The 27,360-nt window shown below is 46.5% G+C and overlaps 1 protein-coding gene across 2 annotated transcripts in view; it reads right to left on the bottom strand.

Annotated features, from left to right (window-relative positions):
* The window catches only part of rnf220a (ring finger protein 220a), a 158,664-nt gene that overhangs the window by 25,964 nt on the left and 105,340 nt on the right, over window positions 1–27,360 (bottom strand). Inside the window, exons 3-6 of one of the 2 annotated variants that reach the window (XM_056420387.1) lie at window positions 15,038–15,167; window positions 7,824–7,872; window positions 4,155–4,250; window positions 759–801 (exon numbers count right to left, since the gene is read on the bottom strand). In XM_056420387.1, coding sequence (XP_056276362.1) covers window positions 759–801; window positions 4,155–4,250; window positions 7,824–7,872; window positions 15,038–15,167 — 318 coding nt within the window. Of the gene's footprint in view, window positions 1–758; window positions 802–947; window positions 1,170–4,154; window positions 4,251–7,823; window positions 7,873–15,037; window positions 15,168–27,360 lie in introns of those variants that run through there. The other variant, XM_056420386.1, reaches the window with a different exon arrangement.

Raw genomic sequence — 27,360 nt, forward strand, 5'->3', positions numbered from 1 at the left:
AATAAAAAAAGAAAATTCTGTACCCTGCACAATAATAATGTTAACGAAAATAAACAAATACAAATAGATATGGTAAATGTCCATACTCTACTCGTACGACGTGAAGCAGAATTAAAACTTGTGATAGTTATGTTGTTAAATATTTATGTTTCCTTCTAACATAGTTAAACGCAGAATAACGGGTTCATTTGGCCTAAATTAAAGGAATGTTCTGGCTACCTGGATTACAAAATACAGATAACTCTTGTAAAACTGGCGAAATTAATTATTGATTTGCACAACACATGCACAAACTATTTGATCCCCATGAAATATGGACGCTGACGCTTCAAACCCAACAGTGAAACCCTGTCGGAGCCACAGGGTGACGTTCACGTGACACCTGAGTGATGATGGATCACCTGACACCAGGCCGAACATACAGTAGCACAATATTTTGCATTACTATCATATTGACAACTTTCTCACCCCTGAGCCTCGACACCAGTGATATCAGTTATTTTGTTGCGATGCTAAATTATTTTTCATTCATTTTAAGCACATATACAGTCAATCCATATGTATGCTTAAATACCACAATATATTGAAAATAAAAAATATATTCTACCTTTAATAAATCATATGTATTCTGACATTCAAATATATATATATTTTTTTAACAAAAACTTTCAAGAGAAAAATACAACACCTCCAGTACAGTGAACACTTAATAACACACGTGATGCGGTGCACCAGATGACACGCTGCATCTTACGTACCATTCAATCTCGTTTGCCTGTTTGCTCGAACTCGTAAAAATGTCTGCAAGCAGAAAGAGAGAGAGGGGGGTACACGTTAGATGATGAACTATCAACACAACATGCTCGCGTGCACAATTACAACTTCTCGGAGTGGGATTGCTGTGGATGCTGAGACCCGGGGGCAGCGCCGCTGTAAACTAAACCTACTTCTCTATTGTTTTCCTCATCCTCCATGGCAGCCGCGGCTCACTCATGGCTCTCTCTCCGCCTCACAACTCACTGCCGCGCACCGCCCGGCTGAGTGTCCGGGGGCCGCGCATCGCCCTGAACCGAAGCCCGTAGTCTAAACCTCGGCGCGGATGGGAGAGGATTGAAAGTGGCGCTCGCATCAGCGGAGAGCGCTCGTGTCCGACGCCATGTTGGCTTGTTGTGATCACGTGACGCGCGGGAGACGGAAGTGGAAGGGGAGAAGTTGACGCGACCGTTGCGGCTGTCGACCGCTAGGGGGAAGCAGCGGGTTTCGTTCAACGGGCCCCGTTTGATTAAAGGGTTTTGAAGCTCTAGAGCAGGGGTTCTCAAATCGGGGTACGCGAAGGACCTCTAGGGCACAGGTGTCAAACACAAGGCCAGCGGGCCGAATGGGGCCCGCCACATCATTTGATGTGCCCCCCAACGACTTGAAAGACACATAATATAAAAGACATTAAAGAAAACTATCCTGTGCTTTCATTTTGAAGGTTTCAAATTAAATGGATTTGTGTTTATATTAGAGAAATGTTCTTGTGTACAATATGTCTACACTCAAATAAACAATAATCAAATGCAAAGAGAGTTATTTCACAATATGTTCGGGAGTAGTTTATAAAATATGATAATCCTTTATTAGTCCCTCAATGAGGACATTGCAGGATTACAGCAGCAGGTGCACAGTGAGCAGTAAGAAAAAGAAAAATGTTTCAAAAACAGTAAGAAAATGCAATATTAAATATACAGACAGAATAAAAGTATGTACAAGGTAATGATTAAGTCTATATCCCGTGTTTCAGTTACACCGGCCCTTTAAGAGGGAGCCATGATGCTGATGTGGCCCACGGTGAAAATGAGTTTGACACCCCTGCTCTAGGGGGTACGTGAGATTTGTTTTAAACATATTTTAAATCAGCATCCATTAAAACAGCCTTTGAAAATAGTTATTTAACACATATTCAATAAAATATAAGTGTTTGTTCATAAACAGAATTTTATATATTAAATATTATATGCAAAATGATGCTTATTAAATCTTTTGTTCAACCCAAAATGCTTTGCACTGGTCACAAAAATTACACAACTATTGTTGCCATGGAGAATAAGACCACGTCAGAGATGTTACCGAGCGTGACAATTTGGTGTAAGTGAACATTCTTCAAGGGGAGACACTGCAGGTGAATAATGAAACTAGATATCACCAAGAAACTACCCCGGTCGATGACTCACATTTAAATATAACACATTTTCTGAAAATGTATGTTTGAATATGCAATGGAGACACTATCTTATTTCACATGTTCGTATAGTAAACATTGACAGAGCATACATCTGAACACTTTAGAAAGTCAGGGTCAAAATGATTGTTTCATTTTGTCAACATAGTCAGAGGGACCTTTTAATGTCTCTTTTGATCACAGACAAATCAGAAAATACAGTCTTCAGCCATAATAAAATCAGTTTTTAGAGAATGCTCTATGCGCCAGACTATGAATAATATATATGAACAAACCCCTCTGTAAAAACCTTGAAAATATATAGGAATATGGTTTGTAAGTTATACTGAAATGGAGATTCCCAGAGTAAGAGAAACTAAATGTGTGAAAACAACCCTTAAAGCGATGTATTGTAACATGACATCGATATGATAACACATTTTTTTAAACATGTATCGCCATGAAACTTTCCTAGTCAATTACCTTTTAATTTCTTTTTTGTTATTACAAGTTTTCTGAAATGTTATGTTAAAATATGCAAATAGGGCATAATCCAGTGCTTCCCAAACTAAGGCTTGAGCCCCCTCACAGGGTCTCAAGACAGACCTGTGGGGGTTGTGAGAGATGTAGAAGGGGTGGAAGATGAGAGGTGGTTTTTGCAAAAAACAAATTAGATTCTGTGTTTTGGGACTTTTCTGTAATCTTTGTTTCTTATATTGGATTATAAATAAAATGTGAAATGATTCAATGTCACAGGGGGCATCGGTGTCTTAGAGTTTATGGGTATAAGTGTGCAAAAGTACTTGATTAAATGTAGTCGGTTACTTTCCACCACTGGCAACAATTAAACTCCACATTTGTCTGACGAACGAGGAACATTTGGGGTCTTTCGGGGGCCCGGGGGTGAATCCACATGTATCGCTTGGAGTAATGCTCTCATCATTAAAAGTAAAGCACTGAGAAATAAATGAAGTGAGGTCAGATCTCCACTTCTGTCCACCTCGGGGTCCACTGGGATTCGAACCCCCGAGGCCGGTGCGTCTTTTAGCTTTTGTGCTGACTAAAGCAGTTATGGATGCCCTCTCGTTGACACGGCAACAGTGAGTGGGCGGCGGCCCGATCGTCTATCAGCGAGAGCGGTCAGGCCTCCACCTTCTGTTCTCATGGCCCTCCGTCCATGTCCTCACCCCCCCCGACCCCCCCCCCTTTCCCACTGCCACTTGAGTTATCGGCCCACTTGCCTCGCATGGCCGCCACTACCGTATCATTATGAGACGCTCACTGAACGGCCGCGGATAGGTCAGAGGAAGGGAGGAGGTAGAGAGGAAAGGACTGAGGAGTCTGCCACTGGGTGGTAAAAAGAGTCACCATTGACTTTATCATTTGTATAATATAAGGTGATTTCAGCAGTTTCACTTAATGAGAAAATCTACTTTATCGCTATAAGGTCTTTATGAGCTGTGTCATCCTGCACGTATGGATGTAACGTCCGTGTGGACTTAATAGTTCTTATTTTATGGTATGAGGGGGGGGGACACCCACTTAACCCGGAGATACATCATGGCCAGAAGAATTCCCCGAACAAACTTTGATGAATTTAAGAGATAAAAGCAGTTGGGGGCTGGGGGCGGGGCTTTCCAGACATCTGAGATTTAAAGAGATTGGCCTGCTGGTCAAGGGAAGTGCTGAGAGGGCGTAAAAGAGAAACCAAAAATGTTGCGTAATCCTTTAATCCTACACTTTTACACATCTGACGGCGTGAAGGAATTTTTACACATCTTTACCGAGCGACCAAATGAGTCCCATAGCTGCATATGTACAGATTGTTAAGCACTTGTAATTTGTGAGAATGGGCTAGACAAAATAAACTGAATTGAATTGAATGTGGGACAAACAGGACCGGATGGTTTCAATCTGTGTGTCTGTGTGTGTGTGTGTGAGTGAGTTTGACCTGGTATCTGTCGGAGTGGTGGGCGTCTTCGGAGGACAGTGGCGAGACCACCGGAGACTCTCCCTCACGCTTGATGTGCACCGACAACAGCATTGACTAGAGAGAGAGAGAGAGAGTTAAATAAAATGTCTATATGCAGATGATCTTGTTATATTATCAGCCTGTCCTCGCTTGACAGTTGCATCAATAAACATGGACAAGGCAAGAGTTTAATACCCTGTCACAGTGGGAGAGATAACGGCCCTTTGGCTTGACCCCCCCCCCCCCCCCCCGAGTGATGTAACACGACCACGAAGGGCCGCACAAGGCAACAAGCTGAAGAGGAGGCATCGTTCTGAAGGAAGGGATCAAAAGAAACGCTGATAGTTTCAGTTCGGGCGGTTTTGGCTCCAATGGGTCAGACGTGAGTTAAGTGTAAGCATTGAATGGAGTTGAAGTGGTAATTCAAATGTAAGTTCTGACTTTTCATCCAAAATGCAAGCACTGAAAGAAGTTGAAGTGTCGGTCAAAGGGCCGGCGCTGTGCAACATCCTGAAGGAAAATAGCACCACTTCTAGTGTATTCAGGGGAAAGTGATGTGAGCCAAAGTGTCAGCTGAAGAGCAGCAGTTTGAAGAGTAACAAATGAAAGCAGCTGAAGAGTTAATGATGAAAGCAGTTGAAGAGTAACAGATGGAAGCAGTTGAAGAGTAACAGATGGAAGCAGTTGAAGAGTAACAGATGAAAGCAGTTGAAGAGTAACAGATGAAAGCAGTTGAAGAGTAACAGATGAAAGCAGTTGAAGAGTAACAGATGGAAGCAGTTGAAGAGTAACAGATGAAAGCAGTTGAAGAGTAACAGATGGAAGCAGTTGAAGAGGAACATATGAAAGTAGTTGAAGAGTAACAGATGAAAGCAGTTGAAGAGTAACAGATGGAAGCAGTTGAAGAGTAACAGATGGAAGCAGTTGAAGAGTAACAGATGGAAGCAATTGAAGAGTAACAGACAAAAGCAGTTGAAGAGTAATAGATAAAAGCAGTTGAAGAGGAAGCTGAAATGTCACTTGACGACTGCTAAAGTCAAAGCTACATGTCTGACCTTGTTGTTTGTATCAAATGAATACGTATAAAAGGACAATATTACATTTCTAATATATGTAAAATTCATTTCTGTATTACAACAGGTTTTACACGGGAATCTTTACCCTTGGAGGATTTCTATAGCGTTATTGACACAGATGGTGGGAGCGCCACGTCATTGATGATGACTGCAACCTGCCTGACTTTGTCTATAAAGTCCCTTCCACTGATTAGACTTAATGTTTATGGGACGATAAGAGGAGTTAGGGAGGGAACGAGTGATTGAAAAGAGAGAGGGAAGAAAGGGGGAGGGTAAACAGGAGGAGCCTAACTGTGTGACATTACGGGACACCGCCCGTCCATAAATTGGTCTCGCAACACACACGCATGTATAAAACGATATCCTTCTCTAACCCACTCAGTGACAAAGACAAACCAGGGAATTCCTCAAGTGAACAAAGTAGATAGTGATGGTAAAGAAAGAGAAGAAGAAGCAAAATCACCTTTTTTATAAGGCTTAGTCCCGACAGAGCTCTCGCTGTGTGTGTGTGTGTGTGTGTGTGTGCTTGTATTCCCATGTGTGGCTGTGCTGCTGCTTTATTTCTTTTTTTTTACAAGGCAGCTATGAAATATTTGTATTTACAGTCGCCTCCTATTAATCAAGCGGAAAGGGGCAGAGCACAGGCTTAAGTGCTCGACAGCAGTAATCTAATAATAATATGTGAGAAATGACCAACCTCCAGTGCTGCCACAGTAAATTGGACATTATGCATGATGCTTTTATGCATGCCTCTGTGTGTGTGTGTGTGTGTGTGTGTCGTCTTCTTTTTTCTTTTATCTCTTTTACCCAGGTTTAAAAAGGTCAGTAGACATTTACCTGGGGAGAGGCGTTCTGGGAATATGCTTAAATTGTATCATTATAATATGACATTTAACGGTATTCAGCGAAGAGATTACAAATGGAGTTTCCATTCAAATTCTTTTGGTCTTTTAAACCAACCAATTAAATCAAAAGATCCGCTGCATCTTAACGCCACATTCACGTGGATTAACACCGTATTAGTTTTTTTGAAGTTCACATTTGGCTGCAAAGACTGTAATAAAGTGTGTTGTTTTTTGTGTGTGAATAATGCATCGTAAATAAATAAAGCACGAAGAGAAAAGCGTGCGTCTAAATCGGCCAATCCCAACCCAATCTCCTTTAGCTCAGCAGGGAGGACACAGTAAGGGGGTGTGCTGGGGTTAATCTCCAGTCCAGCAGGGGTGGGTGGTGCAGACCGTGGTGCTTCAGAGCCCCCCCCCCCCCTCCATTCTCCACGGCCTGCCGCTGAATGCTAAACGACGGCGGTGGGATGCGCAGTCACGGCCCAGAGAGGGGAAGGCCATGCGCCGCTCACCCCTGCTCCGCCCGCCGTCCTCCAGCAGGAAGCCCACCCACAGCGCTGTGAGGGCCGCTCTCTAAGCCCCCCGGGGGTTGGGGGGGTCAGCACACCCAAAAGGTGTGTGGGAATGAAAGTGGATACCCTGAATTGCTTTAGAGCTCTCATGTTGCATTCATGTGCACGTCGGATATACGTGTTGTGCAGTGGGGCGTCCGACTTTCACGTGGTCTTTGGTTGGAAAGGAGAACGATGATTGCTTTTGGGGTACTTTCAGGAAACATTGACACTTCTTACCAGTAATGAAGAGCGGAGTAGAGCTATATATCTATAGATATATAGATATATACTATTCAACTAGTGTTAACGCGCTTCAGCTGCGTGAGCGACTCCACGACTTTGATTGGCTGGTTTCCTTTTGGGCGTGGTGGTACGGGGGGAGGAACCCGATTTTTTGTTCACATGTTATTATAATTATCTTTATTTAAAAGGGATTATGTTCAGTTGAAACATAAAGGTAACCATGTGATGCTCTGTACCAGAGTGAAGCTTCAGCTAGTTTGCATCTGTAGTCCCTTGATTTGCATCTGTAGTCCCGTAATTTGCATCTGTAGTCCTTCATCTGTGTCATGCACGAGTCAGGATGACAATTTGAGCTAAATGTATTCATTTTTTAAAATGAAGTTACCAACTGCAGCTTTAAATCTACCATCCAGGCGTTAAGTTGAAGACAGGACTACGAGGGAATGCCCACTGGATGGAATCCTGAATCTGTCTCACACACAATTTGACACTATCTGTCCTTTTCTTCCGTTTCGTGTTGTTGTTGTGGGTCTGCCTGCATGTCGGCCTCTCTAATGGGAACAATCCCAGCACAGTGCCTCTTGGCTGCGCTGCCCATTGGACCACGGGGAGACTGGTACTCCAGTGGGTAAAGATATGAGACAGAGGCCTCACAGTACAGCTGATTCTCCCCCCCCCCCCCCCCACTCTCTGAGTGCGGCGGAGAGGAACAGAGGCGCCAGCGCTGACACACGGACAGTAAAGAGCTGCACCGCGTGCCACAGAGTCACAGCGTTGTCAAATCCAACAATGCACACATCTTATTTTGTATTCACTCTTTAAAAAAAATGGAAAAAAATTCTCCATGCGATGCATACTCGACGTCGGGCCTGCGGGGAAAAAAATTTGAAATTCCAAACACGGACACACAGAAGTGGAGGCGGGGCTCACCTTCGGGGTTCCCGGAGTGGCCGCTCCATCCTTTTGTGAAGGGTTCTTACTGCGGGACAGAAAGGAAGACACACATGAAGTCAGTGGGCTTGTTATGTAACAGGCCAACGCGGAGCGTGCTCGTGCAATATTTGACATGATTGCTTTTTGGATGGTGTATTATAGTTTAAAATCGCAGGACATCAAAGTGTTTAGATAATGGGCCACTCTACACATAGATAGACTAGGTTTGATCCCCCCCCCCAACCCTCATCTATTCGTCCATCTCCCGCCACCCCATCTGACATTAATTGACAAAACATTGCCGCTGATGTCAGGATCCCTAAGAAAACTTCATCCGGGCGTTCTCCGCCGAGCCAATCGTCCTCCACGTTTGTCACGTCACGCGGATTGTTGGTCAGAGCGGGAAATAACCGGCGGCAGTAGCCAGTAGTTGCCAGTAGGGGGACACACATGTGGGGGTGGTCTCCGTGTGACATTTGAGATTGCAGACGAAGAATGACGGAAAGTCAAAAGATGTGTCAACTGGCCCCAATCCTGAAAACGAAGCACTTCCCATTCACACGTCGCTTTATTCTGTTTCCTCATTCCTCTGAATCTTTTCATGTGCTTCCCCTCTTCATGCTCAATCGATCCATTGTTCCTCACTTTCCTTTCATTTCTTTTGTTGCATTCTTCCCCTTCTCTTTCTCTGTATCCCATTTCTCTCTCTCTGAAGATTTAGCGTTCAATTCTTTATTGCCATATCAAAATGATTGATTGGAATTTTTCTTGGTCTCTCTCTCTCTCTCTCTCTCCGATACATCTCTCCGAGCTTTCCCGAGGCGGCGGCTTGACAAAGCGAGACAGGGTTGTCATGTTTGCTTTGAGACCCTGTTAGCACCCCGGACCCCCTCGGACACGGAATTGAGCGTGACCTCTAATCTGACAGCATGCCTTGGTAGACAAGGGATTTCCTTCTTCAATGGCTGGATGGGTGGGTAATAAGAACCAGAAGCCTTGTTTATGTGTCACTTATCGAGGGGGGGGGATTTTTACAAAGTGGCGTGCGGGAGCAAGGCCGGCAAAATATGACACGGGGAGGGATGTAATGCGTAGCTGCACAGAGGCAGGGAGGGATGGATGATGAGATAGAGGGGGGCGAGGGGGGGGGGGTATTGTGAACGAGTGTTTTCCCTTCATGTCCTGACACAATATCACTCTGCTGATTTCACAAATAAGAGGTCAGTTTACCACATGAACATCACGCTGTGTTGAAGGAGACTTGAAACTAGAGATTGAGACCATAAACTCATGTCTGCAATGTGTACAGAGGGACGCTTTCTTCACACTTGTATACAATCAGACTTTGCAACCAGAGGAGTTGCCCCCTGCTGGTCAGGAGAGAGAATGCAGGTTAACAGCGCTTCGCTTTCGAGATCGCAGGCTGGTTTCAACCCGTTTTAACCCCACTTGGGTTAGATAACAGCTCCAAATCGCATGCGATTGGATACTTTTTCACTCTTCTAAGTTAAAGATGAGGTTATACATTATTAAACGTGTTTACATCTATATAACAAGAAGGTAAATGTACAGTTAACAGAGACACAGTATTTGAACTTGAACTATCATAAAACAAAAAAAAGATGAAAACCCATCAGAGAAATATGGTTATTATGAGTTATTAGTTGTCACTTTGCTCATCTGTATCCTCCATCTGATGTGATTGATCCCTCTTTGATCTGCGGTGTGTGTGTGTGAGTGTGAGAAGTGTGTACAGTATACACACAGGAGTCTGTATGAATGTATTAAATGCCTTTGGTGAACATGTCTACGGAGACGTGTCATTACTGCTTTTGTGCCGTGTGTGTGCCTGTCTGTGTGTATGTGTGTGTCTGTGTGTGTGTATGTGTGTGTCTGTGTGTGTGTGTGTGTGAAGGCCTCACCTCCACCAACAAAGAGAATAAACACGGGTGACACAGTCAAGCTGCTGTGTAATGCAGGGGAACCTGCCAACACCCCACACCTGTCTTCCCCCACTTTTTTTGTTATCTCTGTCTCTGCCTCTCTCTCTCTCTCTCTCTCCTTCTCCCTCCATCTCTCTTTCATTCATTACCTGGAACCTCAGCAGAGGCATCAACAATAACAGCCACCTCCACCTGCTTGTTGACAGTGTCAAACAGCGACAAGGGGAGGGTGGGGGGGGGGGGGGAGAGAGGGCGAGAGAGAGGACAGCAGTTGCACGCCTGCCACGATCGGAGAAAATTGCCACGGTGACAGAGAGTGAGATGAAAGGGAGTGAGAGAAAGAGAGGGGGGTGGGGGAGGGGAGGTGGAGGTAGAAGGAGATGAAATGTGAGGCGAGAGGGAGAGAGATAGCGGGCGGGCGACATAAAGAGAGAGAGAGCGATGGAGCCAGGGAAAGATGAAGGGAGACAGGAAAAACGAGAGAGAAAGAGAGATGGATTGACGAGAGAGTCGGGGTGTCGCCCGCCTCCTCGCGCGGCTTCAACACGTCTGTTTGCCCGGTTCTATGAATTTTTGATGGGGAAGGATTGTGTGTGTGTGTGTGTGGGGGGGGGGGGGGTACAGCTGCATGCCATGTCAAACCGAGGAGGGTGGAAAGAGTGTGAGGGAATGAGAGGCACGGCAAAGCGAAACAAACACACAGGAAGAGACAGACGGGGGGGGGGAACACACACGGGAGGGAAGAAGAGGCATGAAGACGGGAGACAAAGCCATTTAAGAGGTGTCGCGGTAATGAGGCCACGCGTGAGAACAGGGGGGGGGGGGCTCGCAGACGAGGATGACGACACGTTGCTATACCGCCGCGTGCACGTGCTGCCCTCTCTGAACTCGCTGCGACCCCGAAGGAAGGCAGGAAACCCCGTGAGGGGGGGGGGGTATTATGGTGGACGACGGGAGGGGTCACCACGTTTTTGGCATTCAATAATGCAGTGAAAGAGTGAGTGAGGGGGGGGGGGGGCTTCGGGCGGTCTCAATCGGCAAAAGGTGCCACGGGATGCCACCGAAGTGCAAACACTGTCCCTTTAAATGTAGTCAACATGTCCGGCTCTGCGCCGAGACCCTCTGTCCGAGTTTAAAGATGCTGGAGTTATATTTTAAAAACAAAAAGTCACCCCAGTTCATTTTTTAAAGAGCTCTCCTAATCGGTGATGTTATATTAATTATGCACTACTTTACATTACTGGAGGAATAGGCATTAAAGTAATTAGAGATTTAAATTATTTGTTTGTGAGTCAGCCGCTTGAAATTGTGCAAACAATCTTTTTTTTTCGATAATTACATCGGCCAGAGTAAAGAAATACATTTAAAAGAAAAGTAACCCTGAAGGAAGTTTCTGCTGTACTTAATCTGGACCAGTGGGCTGACCAGTAGACCCGGGTTCAATCTGCATTAATCCTATACTGAGTTTGACTGACAGCGAGCAGGGGCCCTCGGCCCCTCCCACCTTAGGGAGAGAGAGAGAGAGAGAGAGAGGGATGAATAAGTCCTTTTTCAGTGGGAGTTGGGTGGAATGGAAAGAAGGAGGAATGGAGGGATGGCACTTGCCTCGAGATACTGATTGCTTTTTGCCTTTTTGTGTCGACTGCCGGAAGAGGTGGTTGGGTGGGGGGGGGCTCACTCTTGTGGAGGCAAATTGATTATGGAGGGGGAGGAGGAGGAGGAGGAGGAAGAGGAGCAGGGGTACGTAGAGGAATAGGGCGGGTGGGGGTGATGGGGTATGTAGATTACTTTGCCCCCACGAGCCACCTGACGTCTACAGGGCATGATAGATTACCATTTGCTCAACTGTGTGTGTGTGTGTGTGTGTGAGTGTGTGTCTGCGTGTGTGTGTGTGTGTGTGTGTGTCATTTCTGTGTCCGTGGCCCATGAACAAGTGACGGAGCCCACAGTCACCAGAGAGGACGGCGGGGTGGCAGTCGTGATAAAACTGGTGGCGAGGGAGCGGAGGAGGAGCACAGAAGAGGCAGAAGGAGAGGCCAAATATATACAGTATATATATATATATATATATATATATATATGCACACACGCGTGCCTTTGGTTTCCATACCCACGGCTCTTCCGTCCAGCGAGCGCCGGTCGTCATTAAAGGCAGATTTACAACAAATTGGACCAAATTCCCACTGTCACTTTCAATGATGGCTGCCAGCATGCAGAGAGCCGGGGAGAGGAAGAACAAGCGGGCACACACACACACACACACACACTTTTATTTTATCGCCTGCTTCCATTCCGTTTGACACACATTAAAAGTCACATTTGTGTGTTCGCCAAAGGACTAAAACATCAACATTTCTTTTTAAATGTGATCTTTTGCATCCTTATTCCCTCCTCTACTCTTTTTATTCATTTATTTTTTGTCCTGTGATGTGTGTGTGTGTGTGTGTGTGTGCATGTGTCGGACGGGTTAATGGCGAGTAGCTAAATCAGCCAACCGTGACGTTGGCCACCATCCCATCATCTTACCCGGGGATGACGCTATTTCCTTAAATAACTCTGTGTGTGTGTGTGTGTGTGTTTGTGTGTGTGAGAGAGAGTATGTGCTTACAGAGTATCTCAGACCCACTGAGGGAAGGGCAGACGACTAACCTTTATTAATTATTGAAACACACACACACACACACCCACACACACACACACACACACACACACACACACTATATCAGACAGATGGATGGACCTCACTCAGCTCTCCCATGTGATCTCTTCTATTTTGTTGTGTTCAATTTTAATTTCCCTCTTAAAGGGGTTGAGTGTGCTCGATTGTCATAGCGATGACTTTGGCCGAGCCGTGTTTTTTTTGTACTAACTTTAATTTGACATAAACTCCCTCCGCTGCCTTTAACTCCTTTACCCAGCTCCTCGAAGCCATGGATTATGTATCTTGGTCGGCCCGCCCAGGAAGTTAGCGTCGCGCTGGTCCTCTTGGAAAAAATGCAAATATTATAATACGCAGAAATTGACATCGGCAAAAGAAAGATCTGTGAACGGACTTTTAATCTGGAGAAGTTACCGGCGAAAACACAAATAATTTCCGAGATTTAAAGACCACCCACATCCTTTGCTCCTCGGAAAGCAGGGGATGAAAGTAGGCGACGGAGAAGAGACGACAGGAGCGGGGTTAGAAGAAGGGAAAAGGGAAAAGGGGATGGAAACCTGGGGAAAGGAGGAGGAAGAAGACGGATGGGGGAACAAGAGGGCAGATGAGGGGGGGATGGGGGGGGGGGGGACAGGGACAGATGGGAGGAGGAGGGGTAAGGGAGGTGTAAACGGGGGTAAATGAAGTGTTTATATGTGGGGTGACGCCATCTGTCGCCCCGTTCCTCCAGGTTAATGGGGACTATCGTAAAGCTGGGCCGCTAAGGTGGACGCCGGGTCACACACAAACACACACATTCCGTGTGTACACAAACACACACACACACACACACACACACACACACACACACACGCGTGTGGCCAGACATGCGGTCAAGGTGAAATATGGATCCTAATGGTTGTGTCCCATCGTTAAAAAAGGGCTCGGAGTTGATTTATCCGCCGTAAAAAAAAACCACACAGCTCGTGCGACCGTCCAGAGGAGAAGCGGAGGTGGGCGGGGCCAACCTGAGGTCACAGGTTTGAATCCTAATCCCCCGCAGGAAACACTTAGCGTTACATTGACGGTGTGCCGCTGCCTTTTATGCAGATTTATGACGTGGAACAGCTCGGCTCGGGAAGGACGGCGGTCAGCGGGCCGCGGCATAAAAACTGAGTTAGAGCTCAGCCTCCGACCCCTCGGCCCGGAGAGACGCGTCTTTACGAGTGTCGGCCTTCGGGACCGAACACCGGTTGTTGATTTCTCTGCTGCGCGATGACGTGTTTGCCTTCGCCTTGCAGAAAGATTTGGAATGCAGACTTTTTTTTTTACGGTTACAAAACAAACACACGACTTTCACCCAGGAGACCGCTGTCCGTGTCGCGTGTGAAAGCGACAGCGGGCGACGACTTTTTTCCGATCGTCGTGTAATGTGGCGTAAGGGGCGGTTGTTGTTTTGTTTGTGTAGTTACACTACCTTTCAAAAGTTTGGGGTCACCCAGACAATTTCGTGTCTTCCATGAAAACTCACACTTTTATTTATCAAATGAATTGAACATTTCATAGAACATATAGTCAAGACATTGACAAGGTTAGAAATAATGAATAATATTTGAAGTATTAATTTTGTTCTTCAAACTTCAAGCTCAAAGGAAGGCCAGTTGTATAGTTTATATCACCAGCATAACTGTTTTCAGCTGTGCTAGCATAATTGCACAAGGGTTTTCTAATTAGACATTAGTCTTCTTAGGCGATTAGCAAACACAATGTACCATTAGAACACTGGAGTGATCGTTGATGGAAATGGGCCTCTATACACCTCTGGAGATATTTCATTAGAAACCAGACGGTTCCACCTAGAATAGTCATTTACCACATTAACAATGTGTAGTGTGTATTTTTGATTAATGTTATCTTTATTGAAAAAACAATGCTTTTCTTTGAAAAATAAAGACATTTCTAAGTGACCCCAAACTTTTGAACGGTAGTGTATGTCGTCGAGATTGATTTCAAAGCAGGTTCGTCTTCCAATCAGGGGGTTGGTGGTTCAATCCCCAGCCTAGTCTATGTGTCCTTGAGCAAGACACTTAACCCTGAAGTGCTCCCTGTCGCTGTGTAAAGTGTCTTTGAGTATCTTAAAAAGCGCGATATGTGTTGCTGCTACTGTCACGACAAATTTCCCCTTGGGGATTAATAAAGTATATATCTATCTATCTATCTATCTATAGTATAATTGTAATGACCGTTCAACAGTCTGATATGGCGCGTGATGGCTTTTGTAGCAGTTTTTATATTTATTCTTCTTATTTTTGCAGTTAGATGCACACTTCTGGAGATTGGATGGCAGTTGCTTACAGTTTTTCAACTGTCCATTTGGCAAATGTACAGTCTTTGGACAATAAGCTTACAGGCTCGTATTCACGAAACTCATCATCTGCCTTACGGAGACAGCCATCGAGCGGACAGAACAAAGACTCTCTCTGGTAAAGATCGTGGAGTGATAAACAGATCTTGGTGCAACCAAAGTCATGGTTCTGTTCCCCGGACCTGAGGCCTTGGTGGTCTATGCGGGACCGGATGCTGCGGTACCGAGAGCAGGTTTCCGTGGTTACCGCGTGTTTCAGGCCTACCTGAAGCACGCGGCGGTTAGCCTCTCCATCTCCGTCTCCATGTGCTCCTGCAGCTCTCCGGGCCTCAGCAGCACCTGGCAGATTGGACAGATGGGAGCCTGGCTGTCGTACAGGGACATCTTCTTTTTACCTGGAGACGGGAGAACAGAAGAAGGGGGGGGGGCATCAGTGTGTGTGTGTGGGACACAGTTCACCTTGAGTCTAACAATCACTCAAAGACAGATCAAACGTTTCCAACTTTGATTCCCGCCGTACAGTTGACCTTTCACCAAGGTCACTGGAGGAAGGACTGTGTATATTCGGGGGGGCGGGGGGGGGGGGTGCACGGGCGTTCTAATTTGGCGTTTTCCTCTCAGGTCAAAGCAGATTTAAAGAAGTGTCGGCCGAGGATGAGATAATGCTGTGCGGAGTCTGCCAACACTACCTCACTTCATTGTCCTTGATCGGCGGTGCACAGGGCGGGGGGGGGGGGGGCACCTGTGTGTGTTTCATTGTGTGTGTGGGGGAAAGTGCGCACTTGGCAATTTTCCTTCTTTTTTTTGCATGTTGTTGTCTTTGTGCCTTTGTGTTCCCGTGTGTGTGTGTGTGTGTGTGTGTGTCCGTGCGTGCGGTGCGGCTTTCTCAAGTTTGCCTTCAGATCCGTCCGAGCCGGCTCAAAATAAACATCTATTGAAAAGTGTCTCGGTGTTAACGTCGGAGGACACTTCCTGATTTCCTGTATTTCGCCAATCAAACAGGCTTTTCTTAGTCCGGGGAACAATAGGCTCCACCTCAGCCAGGATATCCCGTTTAGACTGCTTGTCACCACGGCAACGGGAGGACCAGGTGTGTGTGTGTGTGTCTTCGTCCTCTCTCTCTCGCACGGACACACACACACACAGAACCCCCCCCTCCATTCCTCAGAGCGTGCGGCTGCATACCGGCCTCCCATTCTCCAGCTCCGCTACTTAACAGAGCCACAGCGCTGGACACGTTAAGTGACTTTGAAAAATAGGTAATCGATTACTCTCCATCTCTGCCTCTCTTTCTCTCTTTCTCTCCACACACCTATTCCTCCCACTCTCTCTCTCTCTCTCTCTCTCTCTCTCTCTCTCTCTCGCCGGCCTCATCCATTTCTAATGTTATGCTCCCTACCATCCATCCATTTCATTTCTCTCTCCTCCTCCTCTCTGCTATCTCTCATCTCCTATCTGATTATTTCATTGTCCCCGCCCCCCCCCCTCCCCCCTTTTTCCCCATCTTTCTTTATTTTTTCCGTTGCCCCATCACTTTCTCTTTTCCCTCATATGTTGCTGCTCGCCTTCTTTTCTTTCCCTCTCCTCTCCTCTCATCTGCCCCCCCCTTCTCCCCTTTATTGCTTTGACAAGATAATTTGAGTCATGCTGAAGCCGTCGCCATCCGCCACGGCAAACAAAGAGAGATCCAATCCCTGTCTGCAGCTGATGGGGCTCTTTCTATTCCGCGGACAAAACACACACCTGGAGGACATGGACGCACACACACACACACACACACACACACACACACACACACACACACACACACACACACACACACACACACACACACACACACACACACACACACACACACACACACACACACACAGACACACACACACTCACACACACACACACTAACGTATGCCTGCGCTTGATTTGTTCTTTTCTAATGTAAAAAAACACTTACAAATAAAAGTGTCTTTTGCACAGCGTGAGTTTACCTTCTTCTTTGTATTCTTTTTTATTCTTTGCATTTCAATGCGACGCGATTTATTTCCCTTTGAGTTGTGTGTTCGTCTCATTCACGAAACAGCGCCGCGGGAAGGAAACACGTCGGTGCGTGGGCGTGGCAACGCGAGAACGGCGAGGAGCTGCGTCCGAGTTTTGATTTTGATTTTAATTCATGCAAACAAGATGAGAAAAGGCTCAAAGACCAAGCTGCTCCTCGCTGCTCCTCGCTGCTCCTCGCTGCTCCTCGCTGCTCCTCGCTGCTCCTCGCTGCTCCTCGCTGCTCCTCGCTGCTTGTGTGTTACAAGGTTACGCAACTTTACTGAACTCGTTAGCCTTCGGCTCGCCGGAAAACATGAACGCGGCGCAAAAGCACGAAACAAAATAATACAATGAGAAAACACCAACTTTGATTTCGACACACAACAAATACCGTGGCTCGGATCTTTGAGCCTCAAAGTGATTAAATACAAAGAAACGGTCCGACGACCAGACGCCAACGCAGATTTCTTGATTCTCGCGCCTGACCGTTCTCCCGCCCTTTTTTTGTGTCACTCTCACCCCGCTCGTTTCCCTCCTCTTCTCCCACCTGCGCCCTCCCTCCCGCCCTGAGGGGAGTGAGTGACGGGGGAGAGGCGAACGGACAGATGCATCCAAGGGGGAGGAGGAGGAGGAGGAGGAGGAGGGGAGAGGAGGAGGGGAGAGGAGAAATGGGGGGGAAGGGGGGAACTGATGTGATGTGATGTCGCACACCATGGCTTGTCAGCGCCTTAAAGATGATTAATGCCGGGGCAACACACACACACAAGCACACACACACACACACACACACACATCGAGGAGCCTCCCACATGTCCTGCTTTGGCCTAAACACTCGCACACACACACACACACACCCCGCGGCGCAACACGGCGCCCGTTTAATCTCGGGGAGCAGAGGGAAGGTGTCGGAGTCACAGGAGGGGGGAGGAGGGGAGGAGGAGAGGAGGGGGGGGAGGGAGGAGGGGAGGAGAGGAGAGGGCTGGACAATAACAAGGAAATAGGACTGACAGGACTTTTTAGCGCCGCGATTCTTCAGTGAGAACGAGGGAGGGAGGGATGAAGGGATGGATGGATGGATGGAGGAGAGCGGAGAGGAGGTGCGCGTCTCTCTCTCCGACAGCCATGACTAATGTGAAAAGATGGATCGTCTCATCTTCTCTTTCTCCCTGACTTTCTTCCCCCCTTTCTCTATCTCCCTCTCTATCCCGCGCGTCCGTCTGCCTCACTCACTCCGTTCCTTGCTAACTCCCCCCCCCCCCCCCCCCCGCTCTTTCTTCTTCTTCTGTCCATGTTCAGCCCACCTCCTCTTCTTCTTCTGGCGCCCTTTTAAAAAAAACGCATCACCCGTCTTACAGGAAGCTCCTCCCCCCGACTTTTGGGACGCCAACCCGGTATTCATTTACTCACTTAGAGACCGAGTCCATCCGGGGAGGCCCTGCATCCTATTGCCTCCGATGTCGTGAACAGTGTGTGACAACAAGTCACGAGTGTGTGTGTGTGTGTTTGTGTGTGTGTTCATGTCACAGACATCCCTCATATTGAAATAGAAGCTAAAGTGACGAGTCGTTTTCTGACAACTTATCATCAGATCAAGCTGACAACTAAAGGAAAGTTTATGAGCCGGTCAAGAGTGAGGCGTTCAATGTGCTCTGTGAATACAGCATGACTGGATCTCATTATCCCCCCCAAAAAATAGCTTATAGCTCCATCATAATAATTAAAAAAGAACCCCCCCCCACACACACACACAGGTAGACAGGTAATTATAGACAGCAGATGGTGAGGCGGAGGGAGCTACATCATACGGAAGAGTGGAGAGCAAAGAGGACCCGCCCCTCCTTGTTTCACTCGTGCCCTTGCTTTCATCCTGGTACTCATCTTCCTTCCCTTCCTTTCCAACCTTTACTATGTCTTCGTGGTGCGGGCCTTGTGCTTTTCCTTCCTTCTTTCTTTTCTTTTGTTATATCTTTATATTTTATGCCTTGTTTCTTGTCCTAAATGTTGTTTATGTTTTTTACATCAGGGATTTTCTTTGCATTGATTCGCTTTTGCCTTTCATGCTTCCTTTCCTTCCTTTCCAACCTTACTTTCTCCGTGGTTTGGCCCTCGTGTCCTTTTTCTTCTTCTCTCACATCCTTGTTCTGTCCCTTTTTCTACTTCAACACATATTTCCTCCCATCCTGTCTTTCTATCTATCTATCTATCTATACTATAGATATCGATCATCTATCTATCTATTATCTATAAAATAATACAATAAAAAATAATTTATTTATTTATAAAATAAAAAAATCCTAAACTATGTATGTATATATATATATACACATAGTTTAGGATTTTTTTATTTTATGAATAAATACATTATTGTTTATTTTGTACATATATATATATATATATGTATATATAGTTTAGCTTTCAGTTGCTTTTTAGCCAATACCTGAGGAAATTGTGTCAACTGTCAGTCATCGTGATGCAAGTTGACTCCCTTTTAACACTTGAAACGTCCTTTTTTTCCAAACTTTATCTATTCCCCCCCCACACACACACCTTCTCTCTCCCTCTGTCCGTCTGTCTGTCTCTCCCCCCTGCGTCGCCTCGGTCCAGATGAAGTGGGAATCAATAGATGCGAGATAGCGCCGGCTCCCAGTCACAGACTACAATGGGCCGAGGTAAAAGGCCACCTCCAGAGAGGCCGGGGATTGTCAGCTCGATAGCGGGCTCTCAATGGGGCCGCAGATAAAAACCCATTTGGGGTGTCCTCATGGCTCAATGGGCTAAGAGGCAAAACCATGTCCTCACAACACTGCAGGTCCAAAATCCCAGTTAATGACCTGCGTTGCGAGTCATCCCCCTTTGCTTTTATCTCGCCTCTCGGGACTTTTCCTGGAACCCCGAAAATCCCCAGAAAACACTTCCGTGTACCGGTAACCACAGGAGCCGTTTGCTTTCAACTAAAAAGTTGTACGTAACATTGAAGGAAAATAAATTATTTCTATCCTTTCGCCATTTTTTAAGTCCATTTCGAATTCCCTTGTAAATGGTGCACACAATCAGCTGATGCACCCGGAGCGTGTCACGTGGTCAGCAAGAGTCAGAAAAGAGGAGGGACAGATTTATGAGTTGGCACATGTACAGTGCACACACACCCGCACGCACGCACACACGCACACACACACACGCACACACACACACACACACACACACACACACACTTCCAATCCCCCTCCATGTTGTTTCCCTAAATGAGTTTTCTGACATGCATCAAGTGTTTATGCCCTTCCTCCTCCTCCTCCTCCTCCTCCTCCTCCTCCTCCTCGCCACTCGTCTGGCCGGTTAGCTATAACACCCGCCAACATCGGTAAACAAGGAAATCTCTCAGCCGCGGCCCGGCGTGTAACCGCATTACCGCGCCCGATAACCTCTTCAAATAATGTGCGATAAGGGGAATTTGATTTGATTCACGGAAAAGGGAAAGAGGGCTCCTGCCCCCCCCCCCCCGCCCTCCCTTCCCTCCACCCGACCACCGCAGACTCTTCCTCTTTCCTATTCCTTTCCTTTATTTCTTTCCTTGCCTTCACCCTGCCATCGCGTCTCCTTCTTTTCACTTAGCCCGAAGGCTACGGGCCTCCTCCTCCTCCTCCTCCCTGTCTCATCCCCCCTTTATTCTCCCCCTCTCCAGGATGACACCGCCTCGCATCCACAATCAAATAAATCCCACCGAGGTGTCAGCCTTCATTTCCACTCTCTCCTCTCTCCCCCCAACCAACGCACAGTGAGGTGAGAGGCCCCCGTAAAGCCATCATCTCCATAATGGCAAATATGAGCCCTAAAGCCCCAAACCAGGGGGCTGCATTAACACAAATGGGACCAGCCAAGGTATGTGTGTGTGTGTGTGTGTGTGTGTGTGTGTGTGTGCGTGTGTCCCAGTGAGGTGATATGTTTTTCTCCTAAGTGAGCTGTGATTTAAGCAGGCTAGACACTAGGCTGATCACTAGCTCTGTGTGTATGTGTGTGTGTGTGAGTGTGTGTGTGTGTGTCTGGGTTTGTGCATGTGTGTGTGTGCAAAATAGATGAGGCTGTGCGGCTCATTCAGAGGACATTTGATGAAATGGAACGGGGGTCAACTTCAGTTTGCCACCCGGGCAGCGTATTCGCTTCTATGTGTGTGTGTGTGTGTGTGTGTGTGTATGTATATGTATGTGTGTGTTTCCTGTGTCTGTCTGACTGCAGGCATGTGTGTGTGTGTGTGTGTGTGTTTGCGCGTTCTCACTCCCTGACAATGATGCATGGCACTTTTAAATAGCACTCCTCCACGCCCCGCTCAAAACTCATCACTGCTCTTTCGCCCTCCCCCTCTCTCCTCCCTCCCTCCCTCCCTCCCTCCCTCCCCCGCGCTCCCTGGGGTTGTCACTTTTAGAAAAGCAAATGAAATGTCGGCGGCGGAGAGAGGAGGGATGAGGACAGGGCCGGATAGAGGGATTGAGAGGGGAAAGGTGTGTGTGTGTGTGTGTGTGTGTGTGTGTGTGGCAGCTTGTTGTCTGTTTAAGTCTTGGGACTATTTCTGTGCGTGAACACAAGAGAAAAGAATGAAATGTAAATCTGAAGATGCATTTATTTTACACGGACAACACGGGAACACTGCGGCTGTTACTGTTGTGTAGAACACCGTTTCACTCTGTGACCGGGGGAATGTTTAGGCCTTGAAGAAGGCAAAGATAGATAAATAAATGAATAGAAACACACACACACACACACACAAGAAAAGAAAAAAAAGAACAAAATATGTGAGAAATCTGAAGGATTCGGGGGAAACAAAAGGGAAACGCCATGACACGGGGGAGTGATAAATCACCCTGGTTTTGAACCTACGCTGATAAATGGTCATCTGATGAGTGTGTGTGTGTGTGTGCGTGCGTCAGCATGTGTGGTTTTTACTCCTGGGACCAGCGCGTGTCCGTCTGAAAGACAACAGCGTGATGCTGCTGAGGTTACCTCCAACTACTGACAGCTGTTTATCCAATCAATCACCTTGTCATTGTGTGTGTGTGTGGGGGAGTGTGTGTGAGAAAGACAGTGGCGAAGGATAAGGAAGTAAATTAATGGAGCATTAACCAAGCACTGACCCACAGAGCAGGCACAACTAGCACTATACTGGTATCACACACACACACACACACACACACACACACACACACACACACACACACACACACACACACACACACACACACACACTCGCGACAAGGCATAGTTTCCCCATCTTCTGCAGGAAGGAACCAAATGTATTCCATGTAGATTAAAGTATAAATTCTTAAAAGCTGCTTTATGAGTTTATGTTTCCGTAATATGAATTAAATTGTGTGATTTATTTATATGGAATCCAGAAATGCACACATGGTCATTCTAGCTGGTGTATCCAGTGATAAACAAAATGAATAATAATAACATACAGATTTCTTATAGGTTTAACAAATAATGATGTATTGTGGTAAAACAAAATGAATATAGTTATGCTCCCACAACCCACACTTTAAATATATCCGGTAATGAATAATGAATCATCATAATGAATCATTCATATTTAATGACTTTGGGTTGAGCACATTTGACATTAAAGGCAGACAAATTGAACTTTTAATTACTTCGTGATTGCACTTGCTGATTGTAGCGCCTTCTGACTTTGCATTGACTTCCACTGTTTCTCCGTTTCTGTTGTCGTGAAAGAAAAGAAAGAAGAAGACACGAAGGAAGAAAGAGACGTTTTGTGCTGCTTCTGACCTCTCCTCTCCTCTCTCTCTCTTCCTCTCTTCCTCTTATCTCCTCCCTTCCTCTCTTCTCCTCTCTTCCTCTCATCTCCTCTTCCTCTCAAGTTATGAGGTTGTGGTCTGACAGAAGAGGATCTGTGGAAGACGCTCAAATGCTCAATGTCAACGCCCATAAGAACAAGATCACAAGGTATGCTGAGGGTTTTCAAATTTCTCTGAGTGAAGCTCAATCGATACAAGGAGATGAATGTTAATACAAGCACTACAATCATTATCAACATCCACATGGATATTAAAATCTCCAACAATAATAACTTTATCGGTTTTAAGAACCAAACTTGATATAAATTCTGAGAATTCAGATATAAACTCTGAATATGGACCTGGTGGCCGGTACAGAATCACAAATAGCACTCCTCCACGCCCCGCTCAAAACTCATCACCGGGCTCTTTTCGCCGTCCCTCCCCCCTCTCTCCCCTCCCCTCCCCCTCCCCTCCCCTCCCTCCCCCGCGCTCCCTGGGGTTGTCACTTTTAGAAAAGCAAATGAAATGTCGGCGGCGGAGAGAGGAGGGATGAGGACAGGGCCGGATAGAGGGATTGAGAGGGGAAAGGTGTGTGTGTGTGTGTGTGTGTGTGTGTGTGTGTGGCAGCATGCTTGTTGTCTGTTTAAGTCTTGGGACTATTTCTGTGCGTGAACACAAGAGAAAAGAATGAAATGTAAATCTGAAGATGCATTTATTTTACACGGACAACACGGGAACACTGCGGCTGTTACTGTTGTGTAGAACACCGTTTCACTCTGTGACCGGGGGAATGTTTAGGCCTTGAAGAAGGCAAAGATAGATAAATAAATGAATAGAAACACACACACACACACACAAGAAAAGAAAAAAAAGAACAAAATATGTGAGAAATCTGAAGGATTCGGGGGAAACAAAAGGGAAACGCCATGACACGGGGGAGTGATAAATCACCCTGGTTTTGAACCTACGCTGATAAATGGTCATCTGATGAGTGTGTGTGTGTGTGTGCGTGCGTCAGCATGTGTGGTTTTTACTCCTGGGACCAGCGCGTGTCCGTCTGAAAGACAGCAGCGTGATGCTGGTGAGGTTACCTCCAACTACTGACAGCTGTTTATCCAATCAATCACCTTGTCATTGTGTGTGTGTGTGTGTGTGTGTGTGAGAAAGACAGTGGCGAAGGATAAGGAAGTAAATTAATGGAGCATTAACCAAGCACTGACCCACAGAGCAGAGGCACAACTAGCCACTATACTGGTATCACACACACACACACACACACACACACACACACACACACACACACACACACACACACACACACACACACACACACACACACACACACACACACTCGCGACAAGGCATAGTTTCCTGCCCATCTTCTGCAGGAAGGAAACCAAATGTATTCCATGTAGATTAAAGTATAAATTCTTAAAAGCTGCTTTATGAGTTTATGTTTCCGTAATATGAATTAAATTGTGTGATTTATTTATATGGAATCCAGAAATGCACACATGGTCATTCTAGCTGGTGTATCCAGTGATAAACAAAATGAATAATAATAACTTATACAGATTTCTTATAGGTTTAACAAATAATGATGTATTGTGGTAAAACAAAATGAATATAGTTATGCTCCCACAACCCACACTTTAAATATATCCGGTAATGAATAATGAATCATCATAATGAATCATTCATATTTAATGACTTTGGGTTGAGCACATTTGACATTAAAGGCAGACAAATTGAACTTTTAATTACTTCGTGATTGCACTTGCTGATTGTAAAGCGCCTTCTGACTTTGCATTGACTTCCACTGTTTCTCCGTTTCTGTTGTCGTGAAAGAAAAGAAAGAAAGAAAAAGACACGAAGGAAGAAAGAGACGTTTTGTGCTGCTTCGCTGACCTCTCTTCTCCTCTCCTCTCTTCCTCTCTTCTCCTCTCTTCCTCTCTTCCTCTTATCTCCTCCCTTCCTCTCTTCTCCTCTCTTCCTCTCATCTCCTCTCTTCCTCTCTTCTCCTCTCTTCCTCTCTTCTCCTCTCTTCCTCTCTTCTCCTCTCTTCTCCTCTCTTCTCCTCTCTTCTCCTCTCTTCCTCTCTTCTCTTCTCTTCTCCTCTCTTCTCCTCTCTTCCTCTCTTCTCCTCTCTTTCGCTGACTGCCTCTGTTCCATTTCTCCTCCCTCAGCTGTCCAGGAGGAGCAGCGATACCTGACGGCTGGGGGGGGGGGGGGAGGCCTGTCGGTGCTCACGACGGGGACCAGGGGCCTCCTCGGTGGGGGCCAATCGACGCCGTCGCCCGTGACTCGAACACGAGCGTTCTCCGGCTTCGCGTCGGACGCCGAAACTCGACTCAAATGGAAACGTCGCTGCTTCTTCTTGCCCCTCTTTATTCGTTTGACCTTTTCATCCGACCGGACCGACCGGCGCTACAAAGAGACAAAGGTCGGCCGGACGCTCAAAGAAGACGAGGAGGCTGCCCTTCACAGCGCCTCTCCATTAGTTATCTCTCTTCATCCCCCTCCTTCCTTCCTTCATTCTGTCCCTCCTTTTATCCTTCCTCTCCTCTCCTCCTCCGTCGTCTCTCTCTACTCCCTCTCATTACCCCCCCCCCCTCCCCGCTGCTTTCATATGGTCTAGCGGGCTGAATTAATTACCAAAGCCAATTAACGCTAGATTGGCTGATGTTTTAACTAATTAGCTTTAATGAGGGTGCCATGGCTGCCTGCACTGTGTTAATTGAATCCTAACAGCGGAGGAGGTGGAGGAGGAGGAGGAGGAGGAGGCCTGCGGAGGCGAAACGAGAGGGATGGATGGACGGATGGAGGCGTGTGCACATGGAGGTATCGGCACACAAGCTGGTGTCGATAGCATTCGGAGCGCGTCGCTGGAACACCTCCTGGTTCGTCATGAACACGATTGGCCTTTCTTACCTGAGTTAAACACTCGAGGGAAGGAACTGGGACGCTGTACAATTATGTTATGTCACTGTGTCAAAGTTTGTCTCAGCTAACTGGGTTTCCCTCGATGGAAACTCATAACCTCGCCGCGGCTCTCCCGGCTGTGCCCTCTCGCCGTAGACTCGTTATTGCAAAGCGTGCCCGGCGAAGAGGAGCGGCAGATTAAAATCTTACATCAATGTCAGCGCCGTCCTCTCCGCGAGCCGGATTACCGCCTAACCATTACCGCCTAACCATTACCGCGTACACCTGCACGTCCCTTTTCTTTTTTATTACAGGATCATCGGGGACGGTATTTGAAATGTATGCACATCTTAAAAGGTCCTATACGCAAAAAGAGAAATTCTACATTGCGTCATTAAGAAGGTGGGAATGAGCGCTGGACTGAATATTTGAAATTGTCCTTTATATCTATTTTCTTTGGTTCGTTTCCTGACCCTAAACCACACCAGATCCTTTTGGGGGGTTTTGAAGAAAAGAAAAACTTCATGAAAGGGAATATAAACCATCACATCCTTTAAGAAGAGCGCTGCTCGACAAAGCTAACGGGATCGCTAACAGTAATTAGATATTTGGTCAAAAATGAGTTAAGGGCAGAAATGTAATTCTTTTATGTGAAGAAATAAATTCCACAAAAGAGAGCTAAAAATAAAGCTGTCTTCAACCGCTGTGCTTTGTTACAGAGGAAACGTCCATCAGAGAGAGAAAGAGAGCTAAACTGAAAACACGTTAGCTAAGGTCTCTCTGGCTACAACTGAAGACATTTTGATGTAGCGGTGACATCACCATTCACTGGTTGGGGCTACTTTCAAAATCTTCAATATAAATATTAATAGTAGATGGACAGTGTCACGAACTATATACTTTAAACGTTAAAGATTAATCTCATTTTCTTGACAAAACTTGTTTAAAAATATGTGAAAAATTAGTTTTTTTACCATCATTTTCTGGATTAGCCCAAATAACTTTTGATATGAAACCTCTATCAAAACCAAGCTGTCCCCCCCATACGGAAAAATAATCAAAAATAAACTAAATAACATATCATCATATCCTGGCGTTTTCATAATGAATATAAATAGACACAACAGAACTATTGAGAGACGTGGACCACGCTGGATGAAGTTATGACATCACCCGCATTGCCCCCCCCCCCCCCCCGCTGATTGAGAGACACGAGCGAGCAGCAGATTGTCCGAGGTGGCTATATAAATCTGCATGGCCGTGTAAAAGGCTTAATGATTTGAAAGTTACAAGAGGAAAGAGCCCGCGCTTTGTCTCATCCATCAAGTCTAGCACCGGCGCCTTCGCCAAATGGCCCTGCCACCTAACCTGGCGCTGTAGCAAAGCCACTGCCCCCCCTCTCCACTGGATTACGTCCACCCAATTGTTGAATTCTCCCCGTTTTTTTCTTCTTTTCTTTCTTCCTGCAGTCTCCAGAATCTAGGACAGGGAGGCCACTCTCCCCACTTTACATCTGTCACCTCCACGTCTGGCCAGATGTGGCCGTGTCGCCCGCACCGGCAGTTGAAGCCTCCGTCCGTGTGGATGTGTGATGTCACACTTTCCCTCTCCAGTCTTTCCGTTGCTCAACGTCTCCAGAAATCTCTCCACAGACATTGCGAGACCGCAAGCAAGTGTATTATATCATCTCAGATCCCCCCCCCCCCCATGTAGGCCCTAGGGCACCTCCTTAACCACTTCCCACTGCAGCCCCCCCCCCCCCCACACACACACCTTGCAATAAGGTTTCCTCTCACACGCGTTAACCCCTCTGACCTGTCGTTTTTTTCGACCGCCAATC

The sequence above is a fragment of the Pseudoliparis swirei genome, chromosome 8 (genome assembly GCF_029220125.1).
Source record: "Pseudoliparis swirei isolate HS2019 ecotype Mariana Trench chromosome 8, NWPU_hadal_v1, whole genome shotgun sequence".
NCBI lineage: Eukaryota > Metazoa > Chordata > Actinopteri > Perciformes > Liparidae > Pseudoliparis > Pseudoliparis swirei.